Genomic DNA, 24,585 nt, shown 5'->3' with positions numbered 1-24,585 from the left:
TGCGGCGAGGACGCTGGCTGTGGGTCCCACGGGCAGCGTCGCGGAAGGAGACTAGCGGCGGTGCTTGAAGGTGAGGAGACCAGCGGCATGGTTGGTGGGCGGGCGGGGTGCGGGGGCCCCAGAGGGCATCCTGTGCTGGAGACCGCGACCCGCTCCTTCTGGCCTCGGGCCCGCCCCCACGGCCTGCTGCCTGCTGCCTCCTCTGCGGCGGCCGCGGGCGAGACATCGAGGGCGCGGCCGCTGTGGAGCCCGCACTGCCTGCTTGTGTCGTCCGGATCTGGGAGCAGAGAGGAATTCGGAGGCCGGGGACCTCCGCGGACTAGCTACGAGGCCCCGCGGCCGCCGTGCGCGTCTGGACCGTGGGCGCCGCGGCTGCGGTCGAGCCCGAGTGGCAGAACCTTCCCCCGAGATGGCTGGCCGGGGCGGGGAAGAAGGGCAAGAGAACCCTGCCGGACATGTTGAACAAGACCCAGGCCAAAGCAGTCAAAGGACAGTCCTCGCCGAACCACTCGACGGCCCAGCAAGGCGTCCCTCTTCAGCTCCCTTAGGGAGGACTTCCAAGCCCTGAAGCAGGAGGTGGCGGGCGAGGTCAGGGAGGTGCGAAGGGAAGTGGACAGCCTCAGGGAGAGAGTGGCCGCCATGGAAGGGGCGGACACCGCCAGAGATGAGGAGATAGCGCAGCTGCAACAAGAGGTTATACGCCTGAAGGACCAGCAATTGGATCTCCAAGCCCACGCCGAGGACATGGAAAACAGATCACGCCGGAACAACATTCGGGTCTGGGCGTTCCATCCAAAGAAGAAGGCGCCGACGTGGTGGGCTACCTGCAGGGCCTGTTCCGCGACGTACTGGGCGAGTCCGCTGACTTCCCAATCCGAATTGACAGGGCCCATCGGGTGGGGCTTGCAAGACGGGCTTCGGCCCCGCCACCAGACATTTTAGCCTTTCTTCCAGATTACCCACTCAAGGAACGTATCCTTAGTGAAGCCAGGAAGCGGCAGCCCCTACAATTCCAAGGACACAGAGTGGCTCTTTACCAGGACCTGTCCGCCATAACGCTTCAAAAACGTAAGTCCTTTAAAATCGCGACGGACTTCCTGAGGAAACATGAGACACCGTACGCCTGGGGCCACCCTTTCCGCATCATTTTCAGATGAAACGGGACCCTACACCAGCTCCGCTCCCTCCAGGACACATGCGGGGTGTTGGGGATCACGGCCACGGAGGAGGGCACGTCCACTCCGCGTCGGAGGCGTCCCACTAGAGATGGCTTGGATCAAGTCTCCCGACGTCTGTCGTCGGGATCCAGTGTGCGACCGGACTCGCATACCATCAGGGCTGACATGGACGACGCGGTGCGGGGGTGGCCCACGACACCGCACCTACAGCCTGAGACATTCTCAGGGGGAGAGCACTTCAGCATTCATTTTGAGCAGGTATTGGGCCCCGGGGAGGGGCGGCAACGAAGAGAGGCTTAGTGGCCGGACGTCCACTCAGGTAACCTTCCACAGACTTGTTCCTTAGTGGGACTGGACTTGGACAATGATGAGTGTGGGGGCTGGGTTTTGGATAATTCTTTTTGGTTCCTTGTTGGGGTTAGAGAGGGACGTGGGTGGGGCGTGGAGTGGTGTTGGGGGGAGTTGGCGGGGGAGGGGGGGAAGTCGGGGAGGGAAGGGAGAGAGGGTGGGCGGTCCTCCTTGTCCACGAGATTCGAGTAGGATTGTTTCACGCTTTTCACCTACAAGACACGAGTGCACCGTGCAGTTGCTTCACCTGAAGGTTTGACATGACACGCCCGTTGACCATTCTCTCTCTCAATGTGAGAGGACTGAATAACCCAGTCAAACGCAAAGCGGTACTCTCTCTCCTGGAGCATTCGGGGGCGGATGTCTGCCTCCTACAGGAAACGCATCTACTCCCCAAAGATCAACATAGACTTAAATCACGTGCCTTCCCATGGCAATTCTTCTCCTCGGCACACAAGAAGGTAGCGGGGGTGGCAATCCTAGTGGCCAAATCCTTTGGGGGCTGGGTCCTACAAAAGGAGGCAGAGATCACAGGCAGGTTACTGGCGCACCGCTTCCTCATCGCTGGGCAGTCCCTACTGATAGGCTCCATATATGCTCCTAACGAAGGGCAGGAGGCATTCTTTCTCAGGGCACTAGAGACAGCCACAGCCACCACACATACACATTTACTACTAGGGGGTGACCTTAATCTGGTATTTCACAACACAGAGGATAGATCGGGCCAGCGCTCTGGTCAAGTGGGGGCTCTCTCGGCGGTGGGTCACACTCGCCTTGCGGACCTAGGCCTCACTGACCTGTGGCGGCATAAACATCCACAAACCACGGCGTACACCTACTACTCAGCAGCCCACAAAACCTACGCACGACTCGACTACTTTTTGTGCTCCTCCCAATTAGCGTCCCGGGCTCGGGATGTTGACATACAACCTGCTTCCCTATCGGACCATTCCCCGGTGGTGGCATCCTTCCTGATGCCGGATACACCTAGGCCACAGCGGCATTGGCGCCTGCGCAACAGCCTACTGCAGAGCCCAGCTGTGCTTGAGCGAATCAAAACAGCTCTCGACCAGTTCCTGAGCCATAATGCTAATGGGGACACCACCAAGGCCACCCAGTGGGCGGCGCTCAAGGCAGTCCTGCGGGGCGAATTCATCTCCCTGGCCTCGGCCAACGACAAGGAGTGCGCCCAAAAGAGGGCCGAGATCACCCAACGTGTGGCTGAGCTGGAACAAATGCATCAGCGCACGGGGGCGGCACGAGCGTGGCGTCAGCTGTGTGCTGAACGTAAGATGCTGGCAGCATTGGATCAGGATGTAGCTGGGTACGCCGCTCTGCAGCTGCGCCATGCATACTACACAGGGGGGGACCGTTGTGGGAAACTGCTGGCGAGCAGGCTGCGGGAACAGCAACAGCGGCAACACGTTCGGACCCTCCAACGCGGCCAAGACGACCCGATCACAGAGGATGCGGCTATCGCCACTGCCTTTGGGGACTTTTACGCTGACCTCTATGCGGCAGATCGGCTGGATCTGCAGGCGGGAGACGACTACCTGCGGGGTGCGACCCTTCCCTCCTTGAATGAAGCGCAGGCGGAATTCCTCGACCGCCCAATTGGCTTGGAAGAGGTGATATCAGCGATGTCCCGCCTCAAACTGGGTAAATCTCCGGGGCCGGACGGTTATTCTGCGGCCTTCTACAAGGCGTTCTGCCCGCAAATAGCCCCTTTACTCCGCGACCTCTTTAATACCTTCGATCAGCCTGGGGCAATCCCTCCGGATCTCCTAGAGGCCGTGATATCAGTGATCCCTAAGGCCGGCCGGGACCCCACCCGATGCGGCTCCTATAGGCCAATATCCCTGTTGAATATTGACCTCAAACTCTACACGGGGATCATCGCAAGCCGACTCGCCCCATATATGCAACAACTGGTGGAACCCGACCAGGCCGGGTTTATCCCACAGCGCCAAACCAGTGACAATACTAGACGTGTCCTCCACTTAATAGAGGTCGGGTCACGGACGCGGCCAGGCTGCATGCTGCTTACCATCGACGCTGAGAAAGCGTTCGACCACGTGCACTGGCCGTACCTGGAGCTGGTACTGCAGAAGTTCGGCGTGGGCGAGGTTCTCCGCAACCGCATCTTTAGTTGCTATCGGCAACCGACCGCCACGGTCAGAGTCAATGGCCATACCTCCCCGAGGTTCCCGATTGGACGCGGAACTAGGCAGGGCTGCCCGCTTTCCCCCCTGCTGTTCGCGCTATATATGGAACCTCTGGCACAACGAATAAGACAACAGGACCTCATTGAGGGCATCCCATTTGGCGGTGACACACATAAGGTTAGCCTCTACGCCGACGACGTTCTCCTCTCCTTGATGAATCCGATGCAGTCCCTCCGATCGCTCTTTGTAGAGCTCCACACCTTTGCGCTGGCCTCAGGCTTTAAGGTCAATGTTGGGAAGTCGGAGGCCCTTAACATATCCCTACCGCCGGACGTCCTGGCGGACGCTAAGGCGGAATTTAACTTACGGTGGTCGGACTCTCCCATTCCGTATCTGGGGGTCTTGCTGGCACCGACTGTGCGAGGCACGGCAAACGCCAATTACGCGAGGCTCAGCTCACGTCTCCAAGAAGAACTCAGGAGATGAAAACATCTCTCGCTCTCCTGGCTGGGCCGCATAGCAGCCACTAAAATGACCCTGCTTCCGCAGATTCTCTATATCTTTCAGACTCTTCCCCTCCGCCCACCGGTAGGATGGCTTCAGAAAACGCAGTCCGACCTGGCGCGCTATATCTGGAATGGCCGCCGTCCGCGCCTGAAACATATGATCGCCACGCTTTCCCCTGCCCATGGCGGAGTAGGAATTCCCGACCTTGCCCTGTATTTTCAGGCCGCCCAGCTGCGCACGCTGGTCGAATGGCACCAATTGGAATCCAGCAAACACTGGCTCTTCCAGGACCAGGCGGTGGCGGGTCGACCTCTTCAGGGCATCCCGTTCCTACCGCGTCGCCACAGGCCACCCAACCTCTATGCATCGCAGATCACGAGCACAGTCATGACCACATGGGACAATGCAGCGGTACGACGCGGCCTCACCTCCTTTCCCTACCCAATGACACCGATCTTTGGCAACCCTGACTTTTCCCCTGGTCTCGACCCTCAGGCGTTTCTGATATGGAGAACGACGCCCTGCAGAGCAGTAGGTCACATGTTTGACCTTAATGGTATCCTCCCTTTCCAGAAAGTCAAGGAGGACTATGGCATACCGGAAGCGGATCGTCTGCCCTACCTGCAGGTCCGTCACTGGGTCCTACACCCGTCCATTACTCCGGGCGCGCAACGAACCCTTACACCGTACGAGAAATGGCTGCTGACACGCACTTCAACAAAAAGCTGCTCTCTGACCTGTACCAACACTTACTCCTCACCAATACTCATGCTTACAATGCTGGGAGGGCCAGGTGGGAGAGAGATCTAGGGAGAGAGCTTACATGAAAGGAGTGGGAGGGCATATATCACAGAGCTAGACACCTACCTACCACATGGGCCTGACCGAAACATTGACCAAAGTAGCCTCCTATTGGTATCACACACTGGAACGCCTCCATCGCTGGGACCCCCGAACCAGTGACCGCTGCTAGAGGGAGTGTGGGGGATTAGGCACCCTAGAGCACCTTTTATGGAGCTGTGAACGCATACAACCTTACTGGACTCCCATCCTGGATCGGATAGACCAGCACCTGGACACACAGCTTCCCCGATTCCCCGCCTATGTGCTGCTTGGCCTTCCTAACCCCTTGATGTACCCCCGGAAGTCTGTGAGGGGGAGACTTATAGCGATTGCACTGGGAGCGGCTATACAGAACATTGTAGCGCATTGGAGGGACACACAACCCCCCCCCCCGCAACTAGGGTGGTTGCATAGGCTGTGGATGGTACTGGGTATGGAGACATTATCGCTAGCAAGGCCAGGGAAGAGTGCTGAATTCGCTGAGCTCTGGCGGCCGTTCTTGACCCTCCTCACTGGGGATTTCCGGGAGCTGAGCTGCCCCCGCTATCTGCGGCTGCTGCGATTGGCAGATACCCCACTAGCAGACCCTAAGAAACAACCGCATAGGACGAAGGCCCGGCAGTGAGTCGCCTTTTATGATCCCCAGGCAGTGATGCGGGCTTTCTACTGTTTACTTGCTCGTTGGACAAGGAGGGGGGTGGGGCATGTGGAGAGGGGGGAGGGTATGTTGGGGTTCCCCTTTTTTTCCTTCTGTTCTGTGACATAGCACAACCATTGATGACATCTGATCCTTTACTACGCGGCCGGCCCAGTTGGGTTGTAGGCTGCTTGCTGTGTATAAGCGCTTCCGTGAGGATCTGATTATAGAACTGCATGCACATCTGTAATGTCATTGAGGGGTCTGCGCCAGCTTACTGCGGGTGGCTGTATTTCCTGTGTTGTCTTTTCTCTCAATAAAAAGATGTAATACTAAAAGGCAACTGCTGGCTAATGCACATACATTTTTTCAGGAGTGGGTGCTCCTGCCCACGCGGGCATCCATACTCTAATTACCAAGACCACACTTGAGCCCAGGCCAGGTTTCTGCCAAGCCAACGAAATCCTCTCATTGCTGGAGTGCTGGAGGAGGAGTCAAATGTGACTGCTCTCATGTGCTGCTTTGTCATTCTCCTCCGCAGAACTCCTCAACTGGTCACTGGGAGAGAGAAATATGACCTTTCTTTGTCTCCTGGAATCTTTAGTGAGAATGGTTTTGCCCGCCTGGGGCCCTCCCAGTTGTCAGTGTGCATTGCCTTTGAGAATGGTTACTTTTCCAGCGCTCTCACCGGGGATTAAGGAAGTCTTCCTGGGGACCTGAGGGCTCACAAAGAGCAACAGGGTGGTTTTGTTGAGCTGGTCCCCCAGGGAACTGGCCAGACCAGAGGGATATTTCATAATCTGCTTGATGTTGTAGTGATTTTTCTCTGCCCAGCGGTCTGGGGACCTACCAGGCTTCAATTAGCTGATCAGAATGTGCTTTGCTTTTCACAATTTGCTCCCGGAAGGTCCCTTTTACCACAAGACGTACCATTTTACCATATTTTATTTGGAGCTTATATTTTAGCTTGCTCTCCCACTAATACAAAAGAACCTCTGGTACTTGCCCTCCTATTCCTTCAGTTCATAGTAGTCTCCTAGCCAGAGATTTCCAGCTCTGAGGTCCTCCAGCATCAGGTGGTCTCATTGCAGTCTAAACAGCCTACATGAACTCTCCAGGTCCCACAGTCCCCTGGCAACTGGCAGGGTCACACCTTACGAGGGCACTTCCAGCTAGAACTGCTCCACCAAAGTCCAAGATAATCCTCTCTTTCAGGGACTCCACCAAGACTATTATTCAGTAAGGGGGCTAGGAAGATTAGTGCCACTAGCAATGGAGATATGGTTTAACAGAGCCCCAGAAAGTACAAGACTTGAGCCCTCACCAGGTAGGGGTTTATCTATAGGGGGTCCATCCTCTCCCCTCCGCAGTTCCCTCATCTCTCCCTTGTGCCAGGGTTTAATAGTGGAAGTAGAGATCTAGAAGGTGGGTAGCTCTTCCCAATCCAGAGAATCTACACCACCCTTGTCAGAAATGGGGTAACCAAAGGGGATGATGGACGGAGTGTTGAACATTGCAAGCACTCACCCCCAGTCAACTGATCTGGGTTTAATCCATCATCATTCTTTAGCTCACTCAGCTACTCCAGTTCAGACATGGCCATATGCAAATCATGTATAAGAAAAGGGCGCAACCCCACTGGCCAAGGGACAGGGTAACCACAAATAAATGTAAAAAGAAAGCTCTCTTGGACCTACAATACTAATCGATCATGAATCAAACAGACACAACTATATTATTCAAACACACAAATGCATACACATCCGGAAATAATGGTAATAGAAATACCTTAAAGGTGAACCCCAGAGAGTAAGCTGTATATTACAAAAAGATTTTTTTTTTTAAAAACCTATAAATTAAAAATACTAATTGGGTTTATTATAGAGTACACTCAAAATGACAATAAAACATTAAAAACAATCCAATACATGTATTCAAATATAAAAGCTACCAGGAGAGACACGACAAATGTGAGAAAACGAATTAATCTAAATCGGTTCTTTCCAACAGGAATCAAATCATAGACACCATCAGTCTTTTAAAACATAATCTTTGATAGACATGAGGTAGTTCCTGTAATATACAGCTGTCTCTCTGGGGTTCACCTTTAAGGTATTTCTTTTTCCGGATGGATGCATATGTGTGTTTGAATTATATAGTTGTGTCTGTTTGATTCAAACAAGTAATTAGTTTTATGTACACATTTGTAAATCCCATTTCTTCAAAGGAATGACAGCTCAGCGGAGTAGTTTTCATCATTATTCATAGCTTCTTTTTCAGCAAGATACAAAGATCGTAGCCAATGCGTTTCGTCCTCTTGGACTTCTTCAGGGCTGAGATTTCAAATACCTTATATGAAGTTTATTCTAAATTTGATTACTTAATCCTCACGGTAAAAGGTCAGTCAGTATCTCCCGTCCTCCGTCTTATTTCCTGACTGGTTTTGGACGATCGGTCAGCCGGCACAGTAGCGTGGCGTCAGTTTGTATTGACAAACTGACGCCACGCTACTGAAAAAGAAGCTATGAATAAAGAATTTGATGAAAACTACTCCGCTGAGCTGCCATCCCTTTGAAGAAATGTGATTTACAAATGTGTATATAAAACTAATTACTTGCTGTGAACTTCAACTGAAATTAGAGTGCTGGACCATTGTGTGTTGTCTATGGAAAGACAACAGTTTGTGGTGGACTTGAGCCTTGGGTCAATTTCAGGCTGACCGTGATTGAGGGGAGGTCTGATACAGCAAGTGGGTTGTGCTCGTCAAAGGTTTTATCTAGTTCCACAGGGCAAGCTTCAGACCCCGAGTCGCTCTCCAGTTTTGTCTCATGAAAGATCTAGTCCTCTTTAGTTGGATGGGTACTCTTGGAGTCAGGGGTCCTTTTGATTTTTGTGCTCCTGAAGCAGGTAAAGAGAAGGCCAACCACTTGACCCTTTGACAGCGGTTTTAGTCCCTGTGTGCCAGCAGGATTCAAGAGGCCTTGTGCGAGTACTCTTCTTCCAGCAGGAGCCAGGAATCAGAAGTCTTCCTCTAACAGGGCCTTTTTTTCAGATGGAGCCGTTTCATGTCCAGGAATGTTGAGTAGTGATGGTGGTGGAGATGCCAGATTTGTCCTGTGCACTGGCCCGATCCTAACAATTTAATTGCAGTATCCCACCTCCTTTTTCAGAACTTCCTATTTGCCTTACTGTAAAATAACCCAGAAATCCCTGTTTCAAGAGGGTGGAACATAGCTTCCACCAGGCATGCCTGTATTCAGCTTCTTGGCCAATCCCTTACCTAACAAAAAAGAAAAAATCTTCCTACTTTGGCTCGAGCCTACCAGTTTAGAAGAGTCCTGAGAAATGAATTGAAGAAGCTTTCACTGGCATTTTCAAGTCATAAGAGGTAAAGCTAAAGTCACCATGTGTTTGCCAGCTGTTCACTCCTAGATAGCTAAACCCTGCTAAGTGGCCAGCAGTCAACACCTATTGACCTTTCCGTGGCCTAGAGGTCAGACACTGGCCTATGAGCTAGAGGTGTTTACTCTCCTTGCCAAGGATGGGTATTCCATCACATGAAGTGTGGTAAAATGGTAAAGTGGTTTCCCCCCAACTGGGACAGGGTACAGGGCTGCCTAGAAGGGTCCTGGGAATGAGCAGAATAAACGCTCTCTGGCACCTCCAAATCAAGGGAGTTAGTGCTAAAGCTGCCCTTGTTCTACCAACTGTTCCTGTCCACCTCTAGGTAGTTAACCCATGTTATGTGGTCAGCAAGTAACACCCATTGATTGGACAGTAGTAGCTAACCTGGAGCAGGCCACGGGATGGACAATACCAATGAATATCAAACAGTGTCTACTGGGTCTGGTCCCTAAACGTAAAAAGAAAAATCTCAGTTGGAGGTTCCTACTGCTGCGACTGGTGCTTGCCAAGCACAGGATTGCCATTAGGTGGGTCTCGCTGGGCCCACTGAGCCTGGCAGACTGGCAGAGGGACTTAGCAGAGTAGGCTGTGGCATAAAACCGACATGTGGAAGACACACAGGGACAATAAACTGGTGAATGATAAGCAGGCATGGGCGGCGATGCTGGCAGAGTTGCTTGTGCCACTAGATAAAAGGCCTCCGAGAGGGGTACATGGGCCGGGGGGGGATGAATACATGAGTGGTTTAGCTGGGTGCGGGTCCAGTGAAACAATGAGGAATGGTTATCTGGAGTGAGGAGTTGGATGGCCAGAAGGTTTAGGAAGGAATTGCACAAAGATATGCCCCTCTTGATGCTTGGATGATGTTTTTTTTTTTTTGCAGAGTTTTATATATCGCGAACTTGACCCGATTCGGGTATCAGAGCGCTTTACATAGCACCAGTTACGTTACATGGGGACACACATTCTGATACAGTAAAGCGGAGGTATTCATAGGTTGTTTTTCAGGAATTTTATCAAGATATGATTAGTGTTGAAAATTGGAGTTCAAGACTGTGGTAAATGCCAATTAAAATGTATACAAAAAAATAACACCTTTTGGCCTTTCTAATGTCCAGAGGCAAGCCATTGACCACTTAGTCAGAGTTATAAAAGTTCCTAACCTAAGATGTGTATCCAGCTCTGGATGTTTGAAGAGTGGCAGAACAGGTTTTAAGCTAGTTCAGGCTCAGGCAGTCTAAAGTACATTTCTACTAAGTTACTTTTCTGCTTAAGTTATCAAGAATCTGACTTCACTGTTAAGTCAGATTTAAAAACCTAAGCATAAAAATATAACCTTTAACCTTTTTTTCGAGCCCTTTTTCTCAGGTGAAGTGGGAAAAAAGATTTTAATTCTACCTAGGCCTAACAAGTTTAGTGCAGCCTACATAGTGAAATAGCTTTTGAGTTCAATTTCACTGCTCTGCAAGGGCACACTAAACTCTATATGCATCGTGCCTCATTTTTATATATTAGAACCAGGCCCGTGGCCCTACAAGGCATACTTTAGAGGTGACTTAGAAATATATAAAAATAGGCTTTTCCTACGTGGCAAAGTGATTTTTCCTGCCACTATAGTGCATTTAAACTGCAACGGTGCTCCTGACAGAAACATATTTTTGGCATACATGTGGGTGGTGTAAATACACACTGCATCTCATATATATTATTTAACCTCCCATGCCGTAGGTGCACTACAGGCACTATTTACAAGGGACTTATAGGAAAGTTAAATAGGGAGTTCCAATGTACAGCCCATGTCTTAGATGGGGGCACTTTTTAGTAGTGGTAAAGTAAACAGAGTTCTAAAGCAAGCATGTAAAACCAGGGGGACCCCGAAAAGAAGGGGGCAATTTCTAATAACCCTGCACTCCTGACAAACCACTTCTTTGGGCAGCTAAAGGCTGGTCCTCCTTGGAACAGCATCCAGGGGTTTCCCAAAATAAAAAATCAAGCTGTGATCTACAGAAGCTTTTCCTAGGTGTTTACTGCACCCCTAACTGGCACTGTTGCAAAACTATTTCCTTTCCGCCAAGTCTTCAAAGGGAGCCCCTAGAACCAGAGGTCTGTCTGATGCTATTTGTCCCTATGGGAAGGCCATTGCCAGGCTTGTGGATGGAATGTCAGCTAATTTCCCTAAGCAGATTTCTCCCCAAATTCTTCCTCTAGCAAGGGAGGGTTAGTCTGAGATGGGCCTATTGTCTGGCAAGGACAGCGAAATACCTAGCTGGCCCGCAGGGTAATTAACCTGGACCATCAGTATAGGTGAAAGCCACAATGTAAATAACGGTTAGCTCACGAAAGCATAAATGCTAAACTACATATTTTATAAAGGACATTTTGCCTAAGTGATGTTTTATTTGATCTTGGGATGTTTTAAATGATAGAGAACGATATGTTAATCATTTCTACATCTTGAACCAATGCAAATGTAATATTTAGTGCAGTCTTTACCTACAGTGCACATACAAAAAAGCACCACAGACGTACAGTAAAACACTCAAACTTACACTGTAGTAAGAATGGGTCCCTTTCTTTTTGGATTTCAATTAAATTAAAAGGCCTACAGTGGCCCTAATCAATTTAGTAAGAGTCCCATCTATGATAGGCTGTATGTGCCCAGATACCAGGCTGTGGCAGACAACAGTCCCCCCTGCTCAGCCTGTTCATGTATGCACACATATATTAACACTAGCATTGTCTTTGTTCCGGAGAATAACCTTATTTAAAAAGAGAAAATTTGGCTTAAGCATAAGGACTTTCACAATGTATGGTTTCAGCTGTGTCGCAGCAATACTTATTTGACCTGCAAACGAGTAGCCATTTCTCAAGTGGGAGAAAACAGATTTGCTTCCTGCAGATATGTTATAGACAAAGTAAATGTGCAAGGGAAACGAATAACAGTCACTAATGTATATGCTCCTAATTCAGGACTACAGATAATCTCACAGAGTAATATGAAATGGAGAATGCTACTATTTGAAACACAACCATTAGAGTAACGTTTACTGCAAATGCAGTCCATAAGATTAGAGAATATAGGATAGTGGAAGAATTGTTACAGCTGGAAGCACAGAATAAACTACATTGTTCTGTAGGCTTGCTAAGGAAAATGTATAGGATTATAAGGTAGAGACCAGAGGTACATAGCCATATTGCAGTCGCAAACTCTACAATTTGCAACCATAAAATGTTAGGTTATGCAGATTTGTAGAGCCCACTGTGACCTGGGAGTGTATGTTGGCATTGAGCACGTGTGAGTGAGTTAAGCCAAATCTAGGGTCTAGTGGAACTACTCAAAAAGCCAGATCATTAGCTTCTTCCGGAGAAAAGCGCTTTTTGTAGTGTACTAAACTGATTTTGTGATTCAGTAAAGGCTTAACGATTCATAAATTGAATTTAGAGGACACTACCAATCGCAATTTGGAAGGGGATTGTTTTGGGTCTTTGAATTTGCAAGTTGGAATGGTAAGAATCATGGTTGGCGACACAGTTGCGATTGTAAACCACTGATCAGTTATCAGCTCCCAAGTAGGGGCGGTAAGTGATTTGCTTTGGGTATCAGGGTGTCGACTTCAGAGGGAGTAGTAACTACCAACTCTCATAAAAGTTTTTCAAAATAGATTTTTTTGGTAGCTCCGTTTCCTTAAGTAAATAAGGCTGAAATACAATCACAGGGATGGTGGTTTGATGTCTCTAGCAGGCCAACCTCCCTATTATTGTAGCCAATCGCATTGTACGTTGCAAATTCGGATCGGCCTAATGATTATTAATAGGAGAGGTCATTCTATGCCCACCTGCTATTTCCTATTGTTATAATCAACCTATTTAGAACAGAGGTTGGTTTACAAAATCATGTTAAACAATTCTACAGATCGTTAGGAGGAACAACACAGTAAGAAGGGTGTGAACTACACATATGCCCTTATTTTCTGCCCACGTGCCACCTTGCGAAGCTCACCGTTCGTATAAAGTGCTTTTGCCAAGGGTTGCAGTGCTCCTGATTCGGTCTCTGATCATCTTCCGGTCTTGCAGGGTAGTGTGATGCAGCATCAGCTCGCCTTCATCTTCAATGTGCTCCCTGACCTTCTCCCAGATTCGGTCCTCAGCGCTCGGCGTGACAAGACTGTCCCTGATGAATTCTCTGCAGCTCTGAGCAAGCTGATTCGATACCTGAAGAGAACACAAATACCTTGTCACAACTAGTGCTGGTGGGAGTAATCTGCTATTACCATCTCTTGTCTGCCTTCATCGCCTTCACCCTTGTCTTTACGTTCCACAATCCCACACATGCATACAAATTATGTATTTTAATACATATATATATATATATATATATATATATATATATATATATATATATATATATATATATATATAATGTTGTGTACTACTACGTGTCTGTGTAATTTGAACATGAAATACGTATCTATTTCAACATACTACTATTATAATTTCTGTAAACAGATATGTTTCATTTCTGGAGAATTGTAAATACGATAAGAATTGTGTGCCATTTTGGCATTGTTTTTACACGCCAGGTATCTTTTTCATTTCTATGAATTGAATTGGTAACGGCGCTCTCTGTCAAATAGTTTGTATAATTATGTGTTTTGGTACACTGGAATATGAAATACATATTTATTTCAGCACACAATGAATTACAAATTCGTAACTACGCATTTATGAAATTTTGGAAATTTTGGGGATTGGTAGCCTCAATGTTTTGTCTATGTCCATCATGTCATCATGAATACAAAATGGTGACTAAGGAAGGTTGTAACAACTTGACAAAGGCCATCTTGCGGCTGAAACGGGTTGTTGTTGGCAATTAAATTACCCGTATCGAATTTGGTGTTCCGCCTCTTTCCTAACCTACGGATTGAACCTCTGATGTTTTGTGGTTGTCTGCTGCCACGGCGGCAACTGCGCCTAAGGGCAGGCGAATGGTGTTCTTGGCAGCACTTTCCTTGCTGTGCTTCTGTCCTATACTCTATAGTTATATGCATACACACAGGGCAGTGGCCTATTTTATGCATACTTGTAGGAAAGTGCCCCTTTGGACATGGTCACCCACACTATTGGCTCATTGGTACTGATGTTATTAATTGGTAGTGCACTGGGTCCCTGCTAACGAGGCCCCAGTGCCAGTACTCTTTCCCTAAAAACAAGACAAATGTTCAATTGTAATCCAATTGGCAAGGACTTTAGCACCCCTGAAAGTCCCTAGTAAATGGTACCAAAGGCACGGGTAATAAAGAGGGTCACACAAACCAGCAGACTGGACTACAGAAACGCCCTCTACGCCGGAATCAACAAATCTCTGCGCCACAAACTCCTGACCATACAATTCCCCGCAGCTAGACTCGTCCTCGGCATCTCTTGACACAAACACATCACCCAATATCTGCGAGACCTCCACTGGCTCCCCGTTGAGAAGGGAGTGACTTTCAAGATACTCAACCACGCCTACAAATGCCTCCACAACACAGGACCCCAATATCTCAATGAAAGAATCCCCTTCCACGTGCCCAAGAGAAACCTCCGATCTGCCGACCTCAACGAGGCCCCGCGCATCCAAAGAGCAAGATCGGGTGGAAGTGCCTTATCCTACATCGTGGCAAAGACCTGGAACGAGCTCCCGACCGACATCAGATGCGCCCTACTCTGCACATCTTCAGGAAGACCCTCAAGACCTGGCTCGTCGACTGACCGGAGCTGCTCCCCCCTAGCGCCTTGAGACCCTCACAGGTGAGTAGCGTGCTTCCCTGATTGATTGATTGATTGACACAAACCACTATAGAAGGGGACGTGGAGCTGACAGAGGTCCAGTGCCCTTGCTCCCAAAAATAAGCATGTAGCACACAAGGGTGTAGCGGTTCCTAAAGAAGTAACACATTACAGGAGGAAAGTTACAAGTTAATACTTGGGGTGGGAAGCTTCCTTATTAGGAAGTAGTTCCCTCACACACCTGTGAAGGTGTTATGCTTCATCATTAGGCATTTTGCTCCTCATGGGTTTGGCGCTGCAATCCCCCATGGGCCCTGCAAGAGGACTCTTTAGCAGAGATCTTTTTGTAGAATGCCATAAAGGTGAGTGCAGGTGTGAGGAACAAGTGTATCAGTGTGTTAAAAATACCACTGAGGTACCCTGAGGGTGAGTTTTATTCCTGGGTCCCCCTGGTAGGGTAAAAGCAGTATATAAACTGTTATTTCCCAACAATGAGGAAACACAATTAAGTGGTGAGTACACTCACCACTAATTTGCACTCAGCACGTTTTGCTCCTCATGGGGTTGGCGCTGCAGTACTCCATGGGCCCTGCGAGAGGGCTCCTTAGCGGAGATCTTTTTGTAGAATGCCGTAAATGTGAGTGCAGGTGTGAGGAACAAGTGAATCGGTGGGTTAAAAATACCACGGAGGTACCCTGAGCATGAGTTTTGTTCCTGGGTCCCCCTGGTAAGGTTAAAAGCAATATCTAAACTGTTAATTCCCAATAATGAGGAAACACAATTTAGTGGTTAGTCTCTATAAACTGCATGTACTATATGTATGTCACCCGTACAGCAGGACTTAGAGTTCCAAGGCAGGGTGCATTATATTACATGTGAGGATATATCTGCATGAGCAGATATGCCCATGTAATACCTAGTTCCATTGCTTGACATTGTAAGTGATCACAAAGCTATCTTAAGGTATGTACTGGGCACTGGACATTACGAACTAACCAACTATACAATGGCTTCATTTGAAACTACCGATGTTGGGTATCAGTCTTAATAAACCCGTACTGGTGCCAGTACCAGATTTATGAAGACGTGCACCCAGAGGGCACCTTAGAGGGGAAGATGTTCACACCTCCTCCAGCAGGATGGTTAGCAGATTAGCAACTCAATGCCAGAGGCTTCAAAGCCTCTTCTGCCTTTGAAATGCAACCCCGGCTTTTCCCAGACCTGGGGAATGCCACACCCTTCCCTGAGACCCATTTGGTTCCAGCATAGGTGAGAACATAGATAGTAAGAAGGCATGTCACACTTCCAGGCTAAGCACTGCCATAAGGTGGGCCACCTGAAGTGGACAGTCGAATAAGGATTTCACCATCTTGGTTTTGGTGAAACTAGTAACTCTAGCTCAGGATTATGCCCTCACCTTGCAGGAAGTGGTCATCTGGGGGTGTAGACATCCCAGGGGTGGGTAGCCCATCTGCTACTTCCCTATTCTCCCATAAATGCCCCTAAATTCACCATTTAGGGGCCCCAGACATCAGAGAGACAGACCTGTGAACAGAAGGATGACAAAGAAGAGCCTTCACCGTGAGAACAGAGCACTAATACTAAACTTGGCACCAAACCCTGCCTGGCTGCTGGCACCTCAACAATTTCAAGGACCCAACTCGTCTGAAAGCTGTGCATCCTCCCAATCCCTTGGAGGACTGTCCAGAACTTCAACAACCGCTTAGCATCTCCCTTGGAGTGGAGGAGTCATCCCCCTGCATCTGAAGGCACCGACTGTGCTTGCTCGTACACGGTTTTGCTGGAGTTCGGGCCAACTGAGGGAGCATCATGACAGGAAGAGGTTTTCGTGGTTCTAAGAGGTCAGCCCCATCTCTCCACTGAGTTTCAAGAAACTAGACTCTCCAGGAGCCCCCCAACTAAGGCCTGTTGAATGTCCAGCCCGGACACCACCACCGTCAAAGCGACCTGCACAATGAGGGACTTCAGGACCGATGAGGCTGACACCGAAAGTGGCCCTGGTGTCTTGTTTTCCTCCCTTCTACAGGTCTAAAAAAGAACCTTTAGAGCCTCCAACGCAAGTGGCCAGCCGGCCAAACACCTCTGCACCCGAGCCCCACAGTCTGGGTTCATGATAACCAACTGTACCCCTTTGCTCCAAAGACCCTCCCAAGCAGAGCCCTCCTTTGGGTTCTGCCAGACTTGCCCCCAAGTCCCCCCTTGCAGCCTTTGGGTCTATGTATGAAGAAACCGTTTTGCGAGTCCTTAATAGCGAATTTCAGCGATTCGCTATTAAGGACTCGCAAAAGGGAATGTATGTAGGTTTTGCAATAATAATTGCGATTCCTGCATATTCCTTAATTGCGAATCACAAATTGCAATTCGCAATTAAGGAATACCTTCCCATTTATTCCATGGCCTAAAGGCCCATAGGAATGAATGGGAAGACCTTCACAATTTGCGAGTACCCAATAGGTACTCGCAAATTGTAAATGCAATTTCAAGATTGCAAGGGTGCCGGAAGGACACCCTGTTGCACCCCTGAAATAAGCATGTGTGCATGGCACTTTGAAAAATGCAAAAAAGTGAATTTTTCAAAGAAATCACAAAACTACCACCGACTTGAAGTTGATGGTAATTTGAGATTTCTAAAGGCAAAATCGCACAACTTGGGTGCTTCCAGAATTGCATTTAAGGAATCGCAATTTGCTATTCCTTAAATGCATTCGCAAAATAGGGAATCGCAAATTTTGTGATTCCCAATTTTGCGAGGGCTTTTTGGGATGATACATGCCAAAAGGCTTTTTCCTGTTGCAATGGGCCGTTTGTGAACGGGAAATGGGCTTGATACATATGCCCCTTTGTTTTCTAGGTGACCATTGACTTCAGTGGTGTAGCGCTCGAGACAACCAACTCATCCTGCACCTGGACATGCCAGGTCAGGTAAACTAAAACTGCTGGTGATTCTTTTGGCCTTGGCCCCCTAGCACCTTAAGTTCCAGAGGCCACCTCAGTACTTCCACTACAATTATATGGTTGCAGTATATGTCTTTCCTTCCATAGGATAACATTCCCATATTCGAGGCTCATACCTTAAAAAGCGTTATTTGAGTATTTTACTGTTTTCTAGTAAAATTCATAACTCTGAAAGTACTTACCTGATTTCAATGATCTTGGTCTCTAATAAATATATACCATTCTGTGTTATTTTTACAAATTGGTCTCAGATTTCTACTTGAGGGTGTGAACCATTTATTGACTCTGTGTGTTCAACACTACCCTCTGATAAGCCTAAGCTGCTCAACCACACTACCACAAATAGAGCACTTGGGATTATTAAAGTAAGCCCTCTGTAGTGTCTTGTACGTCTAGCTTTCTTTTCTTGATGACAGAGTTGAAAAGGAAATAAAGGGCTGTCATCTATGCAACTGCCTTTCTACAAAAACTACTCACCATTCCTTGAACATGTCAGAACTCCCAAAGCATGGTTGGGAAAGAATAGCCATTTAAATTTTCGGGCCACTCGACATTGGACATCCTCCCGCTGGTGACTATGGCCAAATACTCACGATTTCCGTTAATTGAAGATCTTATGTCTACTGTTCAAGAACAAGTCATTGAAAAATTAGATGGCATCTTTGCAACTTGGGGTGTTCCAGCCTAGTGAAGTCTGACAATGGCCCGCCTTTCAACAGTCGAGAGTTTAAAGCTTTATTTGAATAGAAAGCATCAGAAGAGCAGACTTTGTGGCCACAGGCGAACAGACTTGTTGGGCGTTTTATGAGTATGCTAAGGAAAGCAGTCCAGCATACTACTCTTGAGAATTTCGATTTGAAAACTGTGTTGAATTCTACCTTGAGAGTTTATCGTTCAACACCACACTTGACCACAGGTGAAAAGCCTGTGATATTGATGTTCGGGAGAGCAATGAACACAAAGTTAACTCAATGGACCAATCAGAGAAAAACAAAATGAGACAACAACCCATTAGAAGGACTTGGTTAGAAAACAAAATATGAAAGTATATGCTGACAAAAGATGACGTGAAAAACATTGTCTTTAAGAAAGGAGATTCACCCCCCCCACCCTTCTCCAGGGTGAGGGGGGGGGGGGGAAACGACACGCACAAGATCACCAGAAAGTTTCAAAAAAGAAAAAAAAACACATGGTGGGGAGCATAATGGGGGAAAAAAAGAAGTCCTAAAAGCAATACTTGAGGAGTTCAAAGGCCCAGATGAAAGATACAAAGACCAGACCAATGATGTTGGCTACGGATGTACGACGGTACAACGCATGGTTTTACCACGCGTACCGTTACAACGCGTTTTTTACAACGCAAGTCGTTACCACGACTTGCGTTGGAGGGGTGCGGACTTAGGAATTTTTTAATGTACTATTCCAACACCAGCCTACGTACAGTAGGGAAGGTGTTGGATAGTAAATTAAATTATTCCTTGTCCTGTAGCTCCCTCAAGCGTTGAAAGGGTACTGCGGAGTAAAATCCGCGTGGTAAAGGATGTTCCCCGTTGGCTACCGGTAAGAGCGCAGAAAAAGAACTCAAAATCTTAACATGGAACACAAACTGACTGAGAATTAAGACACAGAGAATGAAGATACTGGAGTACCTAAAACATTGTGACAGTGAATTAATTTTAATCCAGGAATCTCACCTAACGAAAGAGGAATGGGAGCCGATCTGTAAAACTGAGGGTTGGATAGATCATTGTATTTGCACCAACCAAAACTGCAGCATAAAGGAAGTTGCGATTATTTTTAAAAAATCTCTAAAAGCGGTGATTGAAAAAACTGATATTGACAGATAGGGGAGATGGGTCATCGTGACGGCAAGAATCCATAACAACTCATATACAGTGGTGGGCTACTATGGCCCAAATACCGACGACCCTGAGCCACTTCAGAAGCTATATATCAACCTCCTAGCAACTAACACTCCGATTATAATGGGAGGGGATTTCAACATCATACTAAACCCTTTAGAAGACCGATATCGAGCAAAAAATCTCCCCAACCTACCTAAGATGAGAGAATGGGTTGGGCTGTGCATGACAGATCTAGGTATTGTGGATGTATGGAAAGAAAAAGGAAACAAAAATCATCGATTCACCTATAAAAATAAAAGATTAGGACACGCATCTAGAATAGATTTTATCCTTATTAGCAGGAGCCTAGTGGAACAAACAAAAAAGGTTGAACATATCCCAGCCCATATCTCAGACCATTCAGCGGTACAACTCAGCCTGAAGTTAAAAACTTCAACTCTTCCCCAGAGGTGGACAGTGGACAGGAGTATTTTCTTAGACCAGGCCTGCAACGAAAAACTGGCAGATGAAACAAAACTGTTTTTTGATTTAAATAACGCTGGAACTACAAAACAAATTGCCTGGGACGCATATAAAGTGGTTATCAGAGGGAAAATCTTTAGTATGGCAGCTCACAGGAACAAAGAGAAGAAACACTTCATTGAACAGATCGAAAAAGACCTGTTATCTCTAAAACTGCCAAATCCAGCAAGTCAATCTCTGAAATAGAAGGCAGCATAGGAAACAAGAAAACAGAGCTGAACGATTTTTTAGAAACAAGAATAAGAGAAAAATGGGAAGCCAGCAGACTCTCTCACTATGAATACGGAGAAGGTTGCGGGAGGATCCTGGCCTGGAAAGTAAAAACCGAAAGAACTAAAAGCAGGATCACAAGGATACAGAGAGAGGGCCGTTCAGGATACACCTCAGAAGGTAGTGAAATTAGGCAGGAATTTAAATGCTTCTTTGATAATCTTTATACAGAAGACTTAACTGGCTCTGGAGACCAAATACAGAACTTTCTAAAATGTATCACGACCCCTGCAGCCTCCCAGAAACAGACGTTAGCTCTTAACCAAGAGATCTCTAAAGAGGAAGTCAGAGCCGCAATTAAGAGTTTAATTAGAGGTAACGCTGCTGGCCCGTACGCTCTACCAAACAAAATCTATTTACAACTACAGGAAATACTGTTAACACCTCTTACAGAGCTTCTAAACTGTATATTCTTAGGAAATCAAAAGCTCCCAAACTCCTGGAATGACGCAATTCTCAGCATCATCTTAAAACCAGGGAAAGATCCAACCAAATGTGAATCATACAGGTCCATTTCCCTCTTGAACGCGGATTACAAAATATACACGCAAATTCTGGCAAAATGACTAGGGGCAGTGGCAGTGTGCCTAATCCACCCAGACCAAAAGGACTTCATTAAAGGTAGGCAAATTCATGAACTATCACACAAGCTCATTACCGCCATGGATATTGCAACTCATTTTACTGCTCCTCTATCAGTAATATCAGCGGCAAAAGCGTTCGACAGAGTCAACTGGCCTTTTCTGAACGCAATCTTAGCAAAATTTCATATGGGAGACAAATTAAAAAATGCTATAATCAACATCTATGCAAATCCTACTGCGAAAATACTAGTAAATGACGCTCTTACCGACAACATACACATAAAAAGAGGCACAAGGCAGGATGCCCCCGTCACCCCTCTTATTTAACTTTTACATTGAACCACTGGCTGTTCTGCTGAGGGGGGAAGAAGGGATTACGACCTTTAAACATCAAGGATGGGAGAAAAAAGTTGCATTATATGCCGATGATCTGATATTTACCGGTAACCTAACCACCCCCCTCCCCAAAATAGAGGAAATTATAGCCCAGTTCGGAGCAGTGTCAGGTTACTTGGTTAACCAAGGCAAAACAGAAATTCTTGAGTGGAATACCACCTCAGGAAGCCCTCTAATCAAAGGCAAAATTAAATATCTAGGAATAGAATATACAAAGAACTAGACGAGGTAGCCAACTTGAACTTCTCTAGTATATACAAAGAAATAAGCAAATTACTTAAGGCCTGGTCAGGACTGCAACTATCCTTCCTAGGAAAATCTATCTTAATTAAAATGACCATAGTTCCAAAATGCACATATCTATTTAACTCCACCCCGCTGAGTTTCAACACGGAGCAAATTAAAAAACTTCAGGGGGAAATATCAAGTTTTATCTGGGACGCCAAGGGGGTCAGAATTGGATGGAAAAAGTTAAGAAGAAACAAAGCACAAGGGGGAATCGCCAGCCCAGACATGCTGGAATACTGTAGATCTTTCCAGTTCAAGAACATTAGGAGACTACTGACCAAGTGGGGAAACTGGCCCATGTACCTGAAAGCACTCATAGGCCCTGAAGAAGACCACTATCTATACAAATTTGGACACCCCAAATTCTTCAAAAAGATTAAACTAAAGATGATTAAAGCAGCAGCAAGATCTTGGCTTGAAAGAAGGAGAATCCTAAAAATACCATACCACAGCAAGCATGTGCCAATTTGGGAATCACCAGGCACCCCAGAATGCCTAAGAGACACCCTACCGATCCCACTAAAAAAACATAATATAGACTACTGGGGACAACTGATAGAGAATTACCAGATTGTGCAATGGGAAACCCTATATGAAGAAACACAAGGGTCAATATCCAGATTCAAATTCTATCAACTAAGCAGCTGGGTAAAAACCCTAAAGGAAAAACTACAAGGAGATGAGGTCATTGAGCAAAAACTCCTGGACCCAGAGCCTTTTAAAAAGTAAGCAGCGTATTGGTACTGGGCTCTTATAAGAGCAGGTGAAGCAGAGTATAAAGCCCCACAAGTCATCTGGGAGAAGGATATCCCGGGCTAGATTTTCCAAACCTCTGGCTAACTTCTAACACAATCATGGGTCGTGTAGTAAAAGCTGCCCCTCTGAAGAAAAATCACCTTTTCACGATCCACAGATTGTTCTGGTCTCCAAAAAGACTATCTAAAATGGCCAGCAATTAACCAAAAAAGTGTCTCAAATGTTGTGAAGAAAGAGCTGACGATTTACATATGTTCCGGGGCTGCACAATGTTAAAAGACTACGGGGACCAGATTGGTAAGACTCTCTCTGACGTGGTAGACCAGCATATAGAGGTAAGCACAGAAATGGTTATTTTTGGGATTCAATGCAACATACTATCTTTGCCACTTTCTAAAGACCAAGAAAACATTCTCTTTATATTGATCCTGCTAGCCAGAAGGGAGATCTGCATTAACTGGGTTAAACAATCACCACCAAAACACACAGATTGGTTAAACTCTATATTAAGGGTGTATAATCTAGAGAAGCAAAGGAAACGCACCAAAAAAAACAAATTCTGGAGTTTGTGGGAAAGATATAACCAGATAAACATTAGGGGGTCCAATGATTAAGGCAAAGGAAACAACGATCTCAAGTTTGTTCTTGATCCGAGTAGTCATAGGGACTAGCTCCCCCACTGTTGTAAATCGTGTGCCTTCGGACGGACAAAAGAAGGCCCCAAAAGGACAAGGTTAAAAAGTATTCCAACCAGGGCAAACCCGGTCCACCCACTCCAAAACACTGAATGGATACTGGGGTCTTCGACTCCTCCATATGCCGAGGAAATTTGTTTGATGAGGACAAAAAAAAAAAGGAGATTCAGTGCTCGCACAACAAATGCGGAGAAGAAAATCTGATGCTCTATTTGATGCAGAACCTTTTCAAGTGGTGTCTACTAAATGACAAGTGGTGACTGCCAGCAACCTGAGAATTCTGTTACCAGAGACTCTTCTCATTTCAGGCACTTAACTAATCATTCATCAGATTTAACTGTTGAAGGAGAGACTGGGTCTGAAACATCAGTGACTGCTGTTGCCTCTAAACCAATTGCTCAGATTCTGGTCTTTGGTGATGACACCTCCCAGTTTCCAGAACAAGATCAGGTCAAATAATTAAAGCACCAAAAAGACTGATTGAAGAGATTTATTTGTACATGTCTATCTGTATATATTTTGTACAAACGTGTAATCTTTTATTTAAGAGGGCGATGTAGGGCCATATGTATGAAGGCATTTTGCAATTCGCATTTCCTAACGGTGTGAACCTCAATTTTGGGCTCTTAGAAAATGCAAAATGTCATTTCGGTATGTACGAAGGGCATTTGCGGTGGTTCACAATGCGATTTCTACCTAGTAGAAATTGCATTTTGGAAATCGCAAATAGGGATTTCCAAAATGCAAATCTCTAACCACATGTTCAAAGGATTTCTTAATTGCGACTAGTCTCTAAATGGCCATTTAGGAAAGTCAATTACCATTGATTCAGATCATGTGATAACCAAGTGCAAACTATAACAAGCATTTGCAATGCAATAGGTCTCGCATTAGGAAAGTTTGAGCTATTGGTATTGTAAATGGCAAAGTTTTTATTTATGTTTCTTTTTTTTTAAATAGCTAAATTAATAGCTTTGTCATTTACAATGCCAATAGGTATAACTTTCGCAAATGTGATACCTATAGCATTTGTAATGCAATATGTTTTGTATTTACAAACCGCGAGAGGACAAAAAAAAGCTCCAGACCACCAAGTTCAGTGCGGGGTCCCCCAAGGTTCCTCCCTCTCACCCCTTTTGTTCAACCTGTACATTGCCCCTCTCATTTTTTCATTACAACAAATGGACGTCAGCATATACAATTATGCTGACGACCTCCAACTTGTTTTCAACCTGTCTTCTTCCCCTACCTCCATCTCAAACTTCCAGTCCATTATGATTTTTATCCAGGACTGGATGAATTACAACCACCTGAAACTTAACCCGGATAAGACCGAGCTGGTGTTAACAGGTGGTTGCTCCAGTCCCTGGTCCTCACTTTT

General features: G+C 46.6%; 1 protein-coding gene across 1 annotated transcript in view; it reads right to left on the bottom strand.

Moving 5' to 3' along the window:
- Nucleotides 1–24,585, bottom strand: part of LOC144762435 (dynein axonemal heavy chain 5-like) — a 1,437,549-nt gene that overhangs the window by 1,265,106 nt on the left and 147,858 nt on the right. The window contains exon 7 of the mRNA XM_078647616.1: nt 13,084–13,295. Coding sequence (XP_078503742.1) covers nt 13,084–13,295 — 212 coding nt within the window. The remainder of the gene's footprint in view (nt 1–13,083; nt 13,296–24,585) is intronic.

Source organism: Lissotriton helveticus, chromosome 6 (genome assembly GCF_964261635.1).
Source record: "Lissotriton helveticus chromosome 6, aLisHel1.1, whole genome shotgun sequence".
Classification (NCBI taxonomy): Eukaryota; Metazoa; Chordata; class Amphibia; order Caudata; family Salamandridae; genus Lissotriton; species Lissotriton helveticus.
This window is presented reverse-complemented; position numbering and strand designations above follow the sequence as displayed.